Source organism: Moschus berezovskii, chromosome 4 (genome assembly GCF_049115385.1).
Source record: "Moschus berezovskii isolate FMDL1 chromosome 4, NW_MosBer_1.0, whole genome shotgun sequence".
NCBI lineage: Eukaryota > Metazoa > Chordata > Mammalia > Artiodactyla > Moschidae > Moschus > Moschus berezovskii.
In genome coordinates this window covers 9,858,773-9,874,530 of record NC_142463.1, presented here as the reverse complement: position 1 = coordinate 9,874,530, position 15,758 = coordinate 9,858,773, and the positions used below count along the sequence as shown (strand labels likewise).

The 15,758-nt window shown below is 46.1% G+C and overlaps 1 protein-coding gene across 1 annotated transcript in view; it reads left to right on the top strand.

Annotated features, from left to right (window-relative positions):
- The window catches only part of DLGAP3 (DLG associated protein 3), a 39,046-nt gene that overhangs the window by 16,390 nt on the left and 6,898 nt on the right, over positions 1-15,758 (top strand). Inside the window, exons 4-6 of the mRNA XM_055402222.2 lie at positions 381-594; positions 874-1,187; positions 1,632-1,717. Of these exons, the coding sequence (XP_055258197.1) occupies positions 381-594; positions 874-1,187; positions 1,632-1,717 (614 nt within the window). The remainder of the gene's footprint in view (positions 1-380; positions 595-873; positions 1,188-1,631; positions 1,718-15,758) is intronic.

Below are 15,758 nucleotides of genomic sequence, written 5' to 3'. Positions count from 1 at the left end.
TTCCCTGCAGTACCCACCCCCCATACTTGGCTGTCAGCTCCCTTGACCTCTCCCCCAGGGGTCAGGTGAGAGAACCCTGAGGGGATGGGATCAGGTGGAGAGGAAGATGGTGCCGTCTGGGAGAGGTATAGCTGGGGCAGAGGGAGGAGTATTTAGAGGAAAGATTAGACACCAAGGTTGATCCCAAAGCAGGCCCCGGGAACAGCACAGGGCAGAGGTGCCTCCGTCTTTCTCTGCACGGGCTGAGGGTTTCTTATAGTCCAAATGCCTCACTCTGAGACCCAGCCTCTGCAGAACTAGAGATGTTCCTAAGGCAAAGTGCCTCAGACACGCCCCCATTCCAACACCACGGTAACTGCCCTTCTGGTCCCTGCACCCAGCTCAGCGAGGAGCTGAACCAGCAGCTGGAGGCCGTGTGCGGGTCCGTGTTTGGGGAACTGGAGTCCCAGGCCGTGGACGCTCTGGATCTGCCCGGCTGTTTCCGCATGCGGAGCCACAGCTACCTCCGGGCCATCCAGGCTGGCTGCTCTCAAGACGACGACTGCCTGCCCCTTCTTGCTGCTCCTGCCTCTGTCTCAGGGAGGCCCGGCTCCTGTGAGTACGCCCTCTCTGCCCCTGGCCCAGCCCTAGGTTGGAGAGTGATATGGGTTCCAGCTCCGGCCCTGGTCGCGGCCGTGCTGCTCGACTTTGGGCAGATCGCTTGCCTCTCTGGGCCGGATGATGGGAATGATCCGTGGTTCTTTACGTAGCAGCACGTGGGTTAGGCGTGGCTGCTGGGTCCTGTGCTACCGCGTGGGTGTGGGGAGCGGTTGGCCACAGCCTTGGCGGGACGGCGTTTCTCACCCGCGGTGTCTCCGGGTTCCCTGGCCACAGCCTTCAACTTCAGAAAGGCCCCGCCCCCCATCCCGCCGGGCAGCCAGGCCCCGCCCCGCATCTCCATCACCGCCCAGAGCAGCACCGACTCGGCCCACGAGAGCTTCACCGCGGCAGAGGGCCCCGCCCGGCGCTGCAGCTCCGCGGACGGGCTGGACGGCCCGGCCATGGGCGCACGCACCCTGGAGTTGGCGCCGGTGCCGCCCCGGGCCAGCCCCAAGCCCCCCACACTCATCATCAAGACCATTCCTGGCAGGGAGGAGCTGCGGAGCCTGGCGCGGCAGCGGAAGTGGCGGCCGTCCATCGGGGTTCAGGTATGGCAGGAGGAGGCGCCAACGAAAGCTTTGCTTTTTCTTCGTTGCTTAAATTTTTAACAGCATGGATGCTGCACGGCCTTGGTCATGTTGAGGATGGGTTGGGAGGGTCAGTGGGGCCTTCTGGATACACAGACCTCTCTCTCGCTTGCTCTTAGCCTCATCTTCGACGGGGCGTGGGGCGGGGTTGCTGCTTCAAACAGCCAGGCCCACATCATTGTCTCTCATCCTGGCACCATCACTCCTGGCAAGCGGAGAGCGGTGCCCAGAAGTCGTAACCTTAATGCATCTAACCTCCTGGGTCTGCCGTCCTGTTCAGGCAGGTCATATTTGCGGGATCTGCCCTCTGGCTTGAGGCTCAGGCATCGCTTGCCCTTATCCCTGGGGAAGAGCTTGAGGGCCTTGGTCTAGCCTTGTATTCTGACTCCCTAACCTTGCCACCAGGTGGAGACTATCTCGGACTCAGACACGGAGAATAGGAGTAGAAGAGAGTTCCATTCCATCGGTGTACAGGTGGAAGAAGACAAGAGGTAGGTCCCAGTGGGGATATCTCAGGCCTTGTGGTCGGGGGGAGAAGAGAGAGGGCTGCTTAAGGACCTCACTGGCCTGGTCTCCCTGTAACCCTCTCCTCCTGGTCCTGGGGAACAAGGCCTTTTCTTGGGGAGGCGTCAGAGCGGCCACAGAGGTTCTTCACAGAGATGCCCCACCCCAGGCAGTCATCAGATCTAAAGTGAACTCTTAGTCCCAGTGCCTGTCCCAGGTGCTGAGTGGTGGGCAGGAGGTATACAGAGGTCCAGGGAAGCGGGTGGCTGGGAGCAGTAGCAGGTGGGTGCAGAGTAGACCTCCAGCAGTTGTGATTTACAGAGGATCACAGGATTTTTCCAGTCCCTGCTGACTTCCTGTGGTGTACAAGTATGTGAGCTCAAAAAGAAATAAATAAACATGAAGATTGCCTCTCAGGGACCCCTGGTAGATATAACACTCCTCCTCACTCGGCTCACACAAGCATTTAACCAGTCGGGGGTACCTGTTATATGCCTGAGTCTGTGTTGTACCCAAGAAATCAACAGTCACTCTTCTGGCATTAGATGGCCTCAGAAACATTGTTTTCTTAATTTCCAACTGAAAAATTAGCACTGAGAGCTCTGGAGGGAACACTGGGAGGAATCCCTCTGTTGTTGGGTTCCTGTGGAAGATGCTTTCTTTCCCTAATGACCAGGTAGCAGTGCCACAGTGGCCCATCTACCTTCTGGGCTGTCCTGCTCCCAGGCCAGTGGCCCTAAGTGTGGTGTCTGGAAACCTGCCTGGGGCTGGCAGTAAGAGTTTTATGGTAATCTGTGTGGCCCAGGCCATACTCCCTGAAGGAATAAAACTAGAGTGCCCGTAGCAGTCCTTAGCAGCTCTGTTTCTGGTTGCCATTGTTGGGCTTTTAGACCTTCCCTAAATTCCCCCAGCTATTTCTGGGAACCCCTGGGAACATCTTGTGTGTATGTGATCAAGACTTCTTGAGGTTCCTGTGGGGATTCACCGTTTTCCTCCTCTTCATGTTAGCTCCCTACAGCTTCATATGCTCCTAAGGCTGTGAACGTCTCTATCGAGGACAGCAAAAGACACCCTTGTTGCCCCCATTATTCCTGAAAGCTACTGTCCTCCAAATTCTTTTTATTTATTTACCTTCACTGGGTCTTAGTTACAGCATGTAGGATCTAGTTCCTGACCAAGGATCGAACCCAGGCCCCCTGCATTGGGAGTGTGGAGTCTTAGCCACTGGACCATCAAGGAGGTCCCCTTCCAATTCTTAATATACGATAAAGATCTCAGAAAAGTTGTCCTTTATGGCAAACCGAATCCTGCAAGTCCATGACTTGAGTTCTTGAGAGGTAGGGTAGGAGTCATGGCTAGGTGCAGCTCTGTGTTCAGAACCCTGCCACCAACTCTAATGCTGAACCATGGACCATAAACCAAGTCCATGTGGCCCCATTTGCTCCTTGATGAGGCTTCTTGGTCCCTCATCCGGGTAGACCCCTAGAGGTCCCCCATTCCTCAAAACAAACCTGAATCCTAGGAAGAGTACAGCAGGCATCTGCTGAGATTTGAGCTCAATCAGCAAACTGTCATTCATTCCTGGATTGATTCATTTAGGAAATACTTGTTAAGCATCTGTTATATGACAGCTTCTGTTAAATGCTTTGGGAAGCATGAAAGACATGACTTTTGCCCTCACAGGAGTTATGGCCTAGAAGGGAATCAAGGCAATGAGTAGACATTCCATGAGGGGGCTTTCCTCGGAGGTCCAGTGGTTAAAACTGTGCTTCCAATGCAGGGGGCGTGGGTTTGATCCCTGTCAGGGAACTAAGATCCCACAGGCTGTGTGGTTCAGCCAATAACTAAATACATTAAAGTTAAAGAAAATAATACATGAGTAAAAATATGATTACACACTTGCTATAACAGGTAATGGGATATTATTGCACATTATAGTGGTCATATGAAAGTAAAAAGCAGGCGCTAAGAGAGAAGGGACCTTATTCACATTAAGCAGGTGACATTTAAGCTGACACTTGAGGGTTGACAGGGAACACTCAGGTGATAGCGGGCGGGAGGCTGTCGGCTTGCAGGAAGCATCCCAGGAAGAGGGAATAGCACTATGTGGGAGCGTGGGAAAGAAAAGAGTGACACGCTTCAGGAACTGAAAGAAGATTCTTATGGTTGGTGTGGAACAGGATGGGGTAATTGTGAGGGAGTGGATTGGAGAATAGATGGGGCCAGATCATGTAGAGCATGGGCATGACAAAGAACTGGAGCTTCTTTTTTAAAAAGCCTTTTTATTTTATATTGGAGTATAGTAGCTCAGATGGTAAAGAATGCACCTGCAATGCAGGAGACCCAGGTTCAATCCCTGGGTCAGGAAGATCCCCTGGAGAGGGGAATGGCTACCCACTCCAGTATTCTTGCCTGGAGAATTCTGTGGACAGAGGGGTCTGATGGGATCGCAAAGAGTCAGACATGACTGAGTGACTAACACTTGGACACTTGGATAGCTGATTAACAGTATTGTGATAGTTTCAGGTGGATAGCAAAGGGACTCAGCCATACATATACATGTATCCATTCTTCTCTACACTCCCCTTGGAATTTAATTCTAACTAATGAGTGGCATGAGTTTGAGTGAACTCCAGGAGTTGGTGATGGACAGGGAGGCCTGGCGTGCTGTGATTCATGGGGTCGCAAAGAGTCAGACATGACTGAGTGACTGAACTGAACTGAACTGAATGAGTGGCCATTGAAATGTTAAAGAAGGAGTGTGGTATGATCTAATTTATGTTTACAAAAGATCACTAGCTGCTGAATAAAGAATGAATTTGAGGGAAGTAAGGGCAGACGTGGGGAGGCTAGGAAGCAGGATTTTTTAATGATCCAGAAGGAAGGCATTGTGGACAAACTCAGGTTGGGGATCTTTTTTCCCTGTTAAATGTATACTTGGGTACTACCAATGTATGGGAACACTGTTAGGTTTTACATGTTGATTTTGTATTCAGCAACCTTGCTGCTCTGTCTATTAAGACCCAAAGTTTGTCTGAAAATCATGATGGGTTTTTTTTATGTAGTCAGTTTTGCAAATGAGAATATTTCTTTTAAATCTGTATTTTAAAAATTTATTGGAATTCCCTGGCTGTCTAATGGTTCAGTTCAGTTCAGCCGCTCAGTCGTGTCCGACTCTTCACGACCCCATGAACCACAGCACGCCAGGCCTCCCTGTCCATCACCAACTCCCAGAGTTCACTCGAACTCATGTCCATAGAGTCGGTAACGCCATCTAGCCATCTCATTCTCTTGTCGTCCCCATCTCCTCCCGCCCCCAACCTTTCCCAGCATCAGAGTCTTTTCCAGGGAGTCAACTCGTCGCATGAGGTTGCCAAAGTATTGCAGTTTCAGCTTTAGCATCTGTCCTTCCAATGAACACTCAGGATTGATCTTTAGAATGGACTGGTTCGATCTCCTTGCAGTACAAGGGACTCTCGAGAGTCTTCTCCAACACCACAGTTCAAAAGCATCAATTCTTCGGCGATCAGCTTTCTTCACAGTCCAACTCTCACATCCGTACATGACCACGGGAAAAACCATAGCCTTGACTAGATGAACCTTGGTTGGCAAAGTAATGTCTCTGCTTTTTAATATACTATCTAGGTTGGTCATAACTTTCCTTCCAAGGAGTAAGCGTCTTTTAATTTCAGGACTCCACATTTCCACTGCTGAGGGTGTGGGTTTGATTCGTGGTCAGGGAACTAAGATCCCACAAGCTGCATGGCACAGCCAAATAAGTTAATGAATAGATTAAAATAAAATCTCTTTTTCTTGTAATAGTGTGTCAACTAGGACTTCTAGTTCACTGTTGAGTGTAGCATTCTTGTGTCATTCCTGATATTAGTGAATATCTTCTAAGTCCCACTTAGAAGTATGATGATGTTGGCTGCAGATTTTGATGGAAATCGTTTATCAGTTAAGGAAATTCTATTTCTAGTTGGCTAAGAGTTTTTATTTTTCAATAAATAATGAGAGTGGAATTTTATTGAGTGCTTTTCCAGAATCTACTGAGATATGATCCTAGATTTTCTCCTTTCATCTGTAATGTGCTGAATTATGTTGATAGATTTTCCATGTTGACTCATTCCTTCATTCCTGGGTTAAACCTCGCTGGATCCCATTATCAGTTTGGATTAAGTTTGGATAAACAGGGCCTACATACTCCAGTGTTCTTGGGCTTCCCTTGTGGCTCAGCTGGTAAAGAATCCGCCCGCAATGTGGGAGACCTGAGTTCGATCCCTGGGTCAGGAAGATCCCTTGGAGAAGGGACAAGCTGCCCACTCCAGTATTCTGGCCTGGAGAATTCCATAGACTGTATAGCCTTTCACTTTCACTTTCAGCAGACAGGGCCTCAGTAGTGTCTTCAGTATATTTCTCTCTCACTAAAACTGCAGGAAGATTCAGGTTTCATCCCTGGGTTGGAAAGATGACCTGGAGAAGGGCATGGCAACCCACTCCAGTATTCTTGCCTGGAGAATCCTATGGATAGAGGAGCCTGGTGGACTACAGTCCATGGGGTTTCAAAGAGCTGGACGTGACTGAAATGACTTAGCATGCACACAAACAAATAAAAAGCCTGGATATAGAAGTTCATTGTTAGGATCCCAGACTCCTCTTGTCTTGCTGATCTTCCACCCTTTGTACAGCACTCGTATCCAAGGAGCTGATGATCAAACCGTAGCCATCCTGTCTGCATTCAGAGCAGTGCTAAGGAGGAAGAGAGGAGGAGGATGCAGTCCCTTCTTTTTAAAAGACTTCCTAAAAGTTACACATAACACTTTCACATATCACATTGGCTAAAGCTTCATCCCATGGTGGCATCTGGCTGAAAGGAAGGCTGTGGAATAGTTTTTTATTGGGAAGCAAAGTGCAATGAGCAGAGCTGAAGTTAGGGTTCTTATCGCTGCAGACAAAGAGAAAAATGAGTATATGGAACTCTTAACAGTTTTGTCACTGTCTTGTGGTATTATTTTCATAGACATTGCTGGATTTTTGAATAGCTGTTACTTTATTTAAGATTTTTATATTTATGTTCATAAATTATATTGGCCTACAATTTTGTTTTGATTGTTGTTGTTTAGTTCAGGCATTAAGATTATGCTCGACTCTGAAAATGAGCTTGGTAGTGTTCTCTATATTTCTGTTCTTTGAAACAGTTTGTGTAAAATAAGGGTTATCTCTTCCTTAAAGTTTCAGTAAAGGCTGCCTATAAAGCTGTCTGGGCCTGATGCCTTTCTGGGATAGGAGAAACTTCAAACTACAGCTTCAGTTTCTTTAGTGGCTATTGATCTATGATGGTTTTATTTTTCTTCTTGAGTCAATTTTGGTGACTCATGTATTTCTAAAAAATGGGCCATTTAACAAAAATTGACAGTTTTCAAAATTTTTGGTATAAATATTCTTTCTGATAGTATTATAATTTTATAAAATTTTAACATATTTATAAGCTGTGCCTCATTTTTATTCCTAATACCATATATTTATACCCTACCTCCCTTTCTTGACTCATTTTGCCCAAGGTTTGTATATTTTATTATTTTAATATATTTTTAAAAATTGTCCTTTATTAGTCTTAAAAAACTAGCTTTTGCTTTGGCTAAGCATCTCTATTGTTTCTCTTTTACCTTTAATATTTCCTTTCTTCTCCTACTTTTGTGTTATTATTTTCTTTCTTTTACCATGTTTGTTTTCAGCCTTTTGAACACTGTTTCTTATTTTCTAATGTGTTTTTAAGGCTATCCATTCGCTTCTAACTACATTGCTGTATCTGTATCTCATCAGTTTTGGGATGCAGTGTTTTCGTTGTTCAGTTCTAACTAGTTTGTAACTTTCATCATAATTTCTTTTTTAACTTGTAAATTATTTAGAAGAATTAAAAAAAAATTTCCAAATGTAATTTTTTTGTGTGTACAGGGCTCCTTTTCACTCTCAATTTCTTGATTTGCTACATTGTAGTTATAGAATGCATTCTGTATGATATTTATTCCTTAGAATTTGTCAGGGCTTCTTCATCATATACGTATATGTAGTCAGACTTGTAAATTATATTTTTCAAATGTTTACCTTTGTTTTTTTGGATGTTTAGTAGTTATGAGACAAGTGTGTTAAAAATATCTCACCATGATTATGAATATGCTGTTTCCCCTGGGAATTTTATTAATCATTTTCTTTAATTTGAAAGAATGCTATTTAGTATTATCGACCACAAATTGGCACTTGCCGTGGGTGCTTGCCATCCACCTCTACAATGATTACATCATGTGCCGTTGCTGCAAAAGCACCTCCAACACCCATGAAGGAGTTCAGGATGGAGAGTAGAAATGAGGCATTCTGTGGGAAAACTCGCAGGACAGGTCTTCTGATAGTCAGATATTCTCAGGAGCTGTTTCTTTGAGCCCAGTTCTTGTATCTCATCATATCTAGAAAAGCACTAAAATCCTTCACGGTGACGATTTTTTCTCAGCAGAAACTTTCTACAAAAAAATGTGCTTGATTGCACATACTCCCCCTTTACCAAAATCACATGTATACTATCCTTCCCCCCACCTCTTTGGAGCAGTTTCTCAGAGCTAGGCTCCCAGGCTGCAGTCCTCATTTTGCCCCAAATAAAACTTAACTGGCAGCTCTTACACTGTGCAGTTTTTTTAAGTCAGTAGTATTCAGGCTTTTGATTATTGTATCTTCTTGATGGGCTGGCCCTTTTATCATTAGGCAGGATGCTTTTCATCCTTATTGCTGGTTTTTGCCTTGAAGTTGATTTTGCCTGGTTTAATTGCTGTGTCTGCTTTCTTGTGATTGATTTTCCACTGCCTCTTTTCTCATCCTTTTTCTCCTCATGTCTCTGTATCCTCATGTTTTAGATATGTTGCTCATAAGCAGTATGGGGCTAGAGTTTAGTAGACCTGTTTAATCCATGTATATATTTTTGATTACTGATTTATTTGGCCTTATTTCTATCATCTCTTTGAAAATTTTCTTCCGGACATGCTTTTTCTTTGTTTTCATCCTCCCCTACTTTTCTGCCATCTGTTGAACTGATCAAGGTGACTTTATTTCTCCTGTTCCCTCCACCTCTCCACTGGTTTGGAAGTTTATGTTTTAGTAGTGATTTCCCTCAGATTTCAAACAAATATACTTAATTTCACATTTCTCTAATAGAGTCTGAAATTAGTATTTCTATCTTGAAATAGGCACAAAATAAGAACCTTGAAACACTTTATTTTCCTTCTAAGTTCCCATTTTCCATGTTATGTTTTTCTAGTATTCTGATTATACCTCTTTAAAAAACCCTGCCAAATCAGTTGTTGTTATATCTTTTATGGTTTAATAGTTTGGATTTACAAACATGTTTTAACAATTTTTGTGTTCACTATTGCTTGTTACTGCCCACTGCTTCCTCCTGGGTTCAATTCCCTTTATGCCGAAGTACTGCTTGAGCTTGGGACCAGTTTTAGAGTTAATATCTCACTTGAGGTTTCTGTATTTCATTGGTACTACTCATTCAGACCCCACACCCACACACAGAGCAGCCTTAATATTCTGATTTTTCAGCATCCTGCTTCCAGGCCACATACCTGAATCATGACATGAGTTTTCTAGTCTGCGTTTGTAAATGAAACAACGTTTTTTTTTGGCTGCTGGCTTTATTCATGGGGTCTCCTTCCAGGTCCCCAGGATGCACAGGCTCAGGGTGTCTCCTTTTATCCTCCCTGGGCATAACCATCTCACCTCTAGCATATGTCTGGCCTGTATTCCTGTGGCTCCCTTGGCTTAGATTCCTGTTCACCACTCAGATTTTGAATCTCTTCTTTGTTTCTGATACTTGAAGTTGTCTCTTTCCTATTTTCAAGCTTGGCATTGTAGCAAAACCACCTTTTGGGCTTTGTTTGATCCAGCATTTCTCTATGAATGAGGGTGGTGGGTGGGAACTTCTTAAGTTGGTTCCGTCCACTACATCGATCAGTCGTCTGGACTAGGCCATGAACAGAAGATAGAGAAGTGGACTGATTTTGGAAGCATTTGGAGTGAAGTCAGGGTGGGGACAGGTAGAGACTGAGGTCTTCCTTGTCCTCATGTAGGTGCTCAGGGAGGTTTGGAGCGGTGGGTTGGGGAGGGGAGATGGTGTTGGATTAGTGTCTAAGGAACTGAATTGCTTGGGACAGGTGATCACACTGGGAATCCGGAGGGGGTGACAGGTGGGGAGAGAAGAAATCTGGCGCATCTTTCTGGCCAGGTTCCCTTGCTTGTGTGCTGAAGGCATCCTTAGTTATGCACCTGCACCGTCCTTTCTGTCCCTTATGTCCCTGGCACTCTGAGTCTGACTTACCACACACCATGTCCCAACTGGTACGTAAAAGTGAGCCATGAGCACGAGCAGCCTCTCCAGGCACGCATCCAGGCTTGGCCCCCCACCTGCTGCCACCACATTTTCTTGGACTCACTTGTCCTTGCCCCTTTCTCACCGGGCCCAGTATTTCTCTCTTCCTCTCCCTGTACTCTGGTTTTAAAAATGGCAGGGGAGGAAGTGTCTCCTTTTCTGCCATGCAGGGGTTCTCTGCTAACCTGTTGGGTGAAAAATGCAGATTTATTGCCTGTAACACCTGAGAGTTGCCTGTGGGTCTTTGCTGTTGTTCATCAGCAGTGGTGGCCTGGCTTAGAGATAGACAGAAGTTGGGGTTGGTGCCCCTTCAGTTCCATCTCCACCACGTGCCCACCTAAGATTCATTTGTCCACAGGCTTTAATTATATCCCTGGTATTTGTGTCATGTTTTGTGCTGGGCACCAAGAATACAAAGGGGGACCCAGCCAGTCACAACCCTGCACTGTGAAGCTTGCTGCCACATTAATCTAAGAACCTCCTAAGTGATGCAGAAGTATAACTGCAGGAGCCTCAGAGGAGAGGTATATACACTGTGGGAGTGTGTAATACTTGGACCCATCAAGGGGGTCAGGCATGGATTCCCCATTGCGGAGAAGGTGACATTTGAGTGGAGACCTGAAGGATGAGCAATAATCAACAAGGTGAAAGTGGGAGCTGAGCGTTCCCGGCAGAAGGACCAGCAGGTGCTAAGACTCTGTGGTAGGAGGGAGCATAGTTAAGAAACAGTTACCAGCCCTGTCTCAGAGCATCCCACAGCACCTGTCTCTCTAGACCCAGCACACTCTGGGCCTTGATAAAAGAATGCATCAAATGTCCTTGCTGAATTTCAGAAGTCTGTTCCCAGGGCCTTCTGAGAACATCGAAACCATGTGATTTTTACTTCTGACTCTCTCTAATCATGGGATCCCCTTTTAGCTTCCATTTCTGGATCTCTCCCACTAAGATCTTATCTTAAATCCCAAATTTAGCCGAAACAAAACAAAAAACATGAGTAGAAAACATTATACTAGGCAATTAAATTTGATTATCAGAAAAGCAATGAATTATTTTTAGTAAAAGTATTTCCCAAATAGTACTTGAGACATATACTAAAAATTAGCTGTTATTTGTTTGAAATTAAAATTTAACTGAGAGTCCTGTAGTATTTTATCTGACAGCCCTACTTAGATCCACATGCCCAGTCAGGGATACCTGGAAAACTCCACGCAGGAAGTCCGCCCCTTCCTTAGTATCATGGTCATTCCTGGCACTGGGACTTGTGAAGGGAATGTGCTCAAAGAACAGGATGCATCCATCCTCGTGATGTTGTATTCCAGGAGCAGCCCTGCAAAAGCAGTGAGTTGCTGACTGGCCACAAGACTGGGGGGTGGACACACCTCTGCTCCTCTGCCGTCAGCTCCAAGATGGTCATGGTTCTTCCCCAGTCTCCCATCCTAGCCCCACTTGGGTGGGGGTATGGAGACAGCCCCCAGGCTAGGGACGGTGGACTCGGGGATCCCTGGTTGATTATATGTTTATGCTCTTGGATGCTTTCTCAGAGAGGGAGCTAGTACAATGGCTGAGCCTTGCTGAAATCTCCAGGCCCATTTTCCCTCCCACCCCTACCAGTCTGCTGCCAAATACACCTAGCAAAAGCACTTGACAACTCCTAGAATGTTGAGCATTCCTTGGACAATGCATCTCTTGGGATAAGCCAGTTTCTTCCCAGAGCCTTTTGTTATCCCTTAGAGAATCACAGTAGAAACATCTCCCAGAAGTAACCATGATAACAACTTCCAGAAGCTTAGGAATGTGAACGTTGTCATTCTAAAGGAGCGGGGAGAAGGCCTCCTCAACCTTGTTAAAAGGCTTGGGGAGAAAATATTGTGAAAGGCATTGTTATGAGTTAATGGTGATTCACAACTGATGCCAATTTCTATCCTGTGTTTGCAGCTATTGGTGAAGACTGCAGCAAATACTGCCAGATCCAGAACTAAATAGGAGCATAAGCCCTGAACTTCAGTGCCCTGAAAATGGATCTGTTAGAGTTAGGATTAGGTTTGGCTGTGAATTATAGAAAATCCCTAAATGACAGTGACTCAAATATGACAGAAGTTTATTTCTCTCTTGCCTAGGGGTCCAGAGAGTCAGCTGAGGGCTGGTAGGTGCTACACAGTGTGAGGACCCAGTTTTCTACCTTATTGCTCCTCCATCCTCAGTACTTGGCTTCCATCTCATGTTCCAGAATGGCTGCTTGGGGTCCAGCCATCATGTCTGCATTCTGGTCAGCAGGGAGGAGAAAGGAACAAAGAAGGGCATACCTTTTCCCTTTAGGAACATTTTCTGAAAGTTGCACATTCTACTTCTGCTTATATCCCGCGAGCTACAGCTTAACCACATGCTGCACCTGGCTGCAAGGGGAATTGGTAAAAGAATCTTTATTTGAAGTGGCCATGTGTCTAACTTATAACTGTGGGATTCTATAATTATGGGAGAGGGAAATGGATGTTGAAGGATGATTTGTAGTCTCTGCCACCCTTCCTTCCAACCAGCAAACCAACCAATCTGCCACTCAAGCAACGTTTATTTGAGGAACTGCCCAGTTTAATAAGGGAGACAGATATATAAATACATAACTATAATGCAGTGTGACATGGAGTATAAAAGAGGTTTTATTCAGAGTGCTGTGGGAGAACAGACGGAAGTGATCAAAAGCAATCATGATAATCAGTAACTACAATGGTCTTGCTGGGTTCTCAGTACTGCACTCCCATTATTTTATTTGTCCACCTCCCTTTCTTTTCCATGCAAGCTACAGGCCTTCCTGCCTTACCATATAATAGCTAACATCTGCAATAGGCAGGCCAGGTGCTGTTGTTTTTTAGACTTATCACAACAGTGCTATGAATAGGTACTGTTATCATTCTCGTTTACAGATAAGGAAACTGAGGCACACACCATGGAGCTGGGCTTTGGGCCCAGGCCGTCTGGCTCTGGAGCGTACATGCTTAACCACTCTGCTGGCCTGCCTCCCCAAGAGCTGTTCATTCTCATTTCCTCCCGCAGCCTCCTTGCCCCCTACTCTCCAGCAGACGACTGCCCTGCTTACTTTATTATTTTTTTAATTTATACTTTATTTTTTGGCCATGCCTTGTGGCGAGTGGGATCTTAGTTCCCTGACCAGGGCTCGAACCCGTGCCACCTGTAGTGAAAGCATGGAGTCTTAACCACTGGACCACCAGCGAAGTCCCCTCCCTGTGTATTTTATTGTAACAGTTGAGGTCATCTGGTGGGATCTCTTTCCACTTCTGGACCAACCTCTAGCTTGCATCTCTTACCTTGCTGCTGCTGCTAAGTCACTTCAGTCGTGTCCAACTCTGTGTGACCCCATAGACGGAAGCCCACCAGGCTCCCCCGTCCCTGGGATTCTCCAGGCAAGAACACTGAAGTGGGTTGCCATTTCCTTCTCCAACGTGTGAAAGTGAAAAGTGAAAGTGAAGTCGCTCAGTCATGTCCGACCCTTAGCGACCCCACGGACTACAGCCAACTAGGCTCCTCCATCCATGGGATTTTCTAGGCAATAGTACTGGTGTGGCTTGCCATTGCCTTCTCCGTCTCTTCCCTTGCCTCCTCCAAAAGTCTGGCCTCAGGGGCTGAGGTATCTGCCTTTCTGGTTAAGGCTGCCCCTCTCCTTTAATCCTAGGGAGGCTGTGGAGCATCATGGTTTAAGCGTTGGCCACCGTGGATAGACTGCCCTAAATTGATACCGTCAGGTCTTAGGAAGTCACTTAGCTTCTCTAAGTCTTACTTTTCTCACCTGTAAGTAGGGGTGATACTAATGTGATGACTGAGCATATTGATTAAAGCATATAAAGTGCTTTAGCACATGCTACTGCTCAGAGGATGTTCGTTTTTATTTATTGCCCTCATATCTGGTCCTTGGATTACTGCCTTTCTCTTCTCTAGCTTCAGCTGACTTCTCTTTACAAATTGCATTGGTTACCTATTGCTGATAGGATATATAGTCACAAATTTAGCAGCATCTAATAATCCATATTTATGATTTTACATTTCTAGAGGTTGGAAGTCTGAACTGCGTTTCACTGTGCTAAAATCAAGGTGTTGGCAGGACTGATTCCTTCTGGAGTCTCTGGAAAGCATCCATTTTGTCACCTTTTCCAGTTTAGAGAGGCTGTCTGCATTCCTTGGCTTGTAGCCCATTTCTGGTTTCAGAGCCAGCAATGGCGGGTAGAGTCCTCACATGATGTCACTGCAGCCTTGATCCTGTTGTCCCATTGCCTTCTCTGATCCTGACTTTCCTGCTCCCCTCTTTCACTTATAAGGACTCTTTTGGCCAAAATGTACACAACTGGACAGTGCAGGGTCTCAAGATCTTTGATGTGATCATTTCTGTGAAGTCTTTTTTGCTGTGGAAGGTAACATATTCACAGGTTGTGGAAATTGGGACAGGGACTTCTTTGGGGGCCATTATTCTGCCTGTCCCTTAGGGATATAGCATGTGAGAACCATCCTCAACAAGCTGTCCCTCCTCCCAGTACTATTGAGATGTAATTGCCAGATAATCATATTATCCCTTCCTTAAAAGTACTTTGCCTTCTCTCTTCCTCCCTTCTCTACCAGACTCTTTGGAAGAGTTGTCTTGCCTGGTGGTGGTGGTGGTTTAGTCACTAAGTTGTGTCTGACTCTTTGCGACCCCATGGATTGTAGCCCACCAGGCTCCTCTGTCCATGGGATTTCCCAGGCGTGAATACTGGAGTGGGTTACCATGTCCTCCAGGGGATCTTCCCGACCTGGGGATGGAACCCGTGTCTCCTGAATTGCAAACAGATTCTTTACCATTGAGCCACTCGGGAAGCCCATTGTCTTGCCTAGTTTTCTCCACCTCCTGCCTGGAGAATCCCATGGACAGAGGAGCCTGGTGGGCTACATACAGTCCACAGGTTGCAAAGAGTCAGACGTGACTGAGCACTCAAGCACACACTCCTCACAGCCCCCTGCCTCCGCATCTGTGCTCATACTCCACCAAACTGACTCTCGCCCTGATCACAAGTGGCTTCCATGTTGCCAAGTCAGTGGACACCTTTTGTTCTCAGTTGGTTGCATTTTCCAGTTGGCTGCCCATTGCCTCTTGAGACCCTCTTTTAGGGGACTCCCCACTTTTTTGGTCTCCTATCTGCTTTTAGATGACTTTCTCTTGATTTTCTTTCCTTTCCTCTCTGGCTTAGACACATCTGGGGCTACACTGTCTCTACCAGCCCCTGAAATGTCTGTGTTCCCAGGGCTTTGCCTCTTTGTTCCATTGCTCGTTTCTTGGGTAATCTTATCCCACATTGCTCGTTTTATTTATTTTTAAAGTCATTTATTTATTTTTGGCTGCGCTGGGTCTTTGTTGCTGCGAGCAGGTTTTCTCTAGTTGCGGCAAGCGGGGGCTACTCTCTGGTTGATGCACCCGGGGTTCTCATCGCATTGACTTCTCTTGTTTTGGAGCACAGGTTCTAGGCACCTGGGCTCAGTAGCTGTGGTGCATGGGCTTAGTTGCCCCACGGCATGTGGAATCTTTCTGGACCAGGGATCAAACACCTGCACTGGCAGGCAAGTTCTTAACC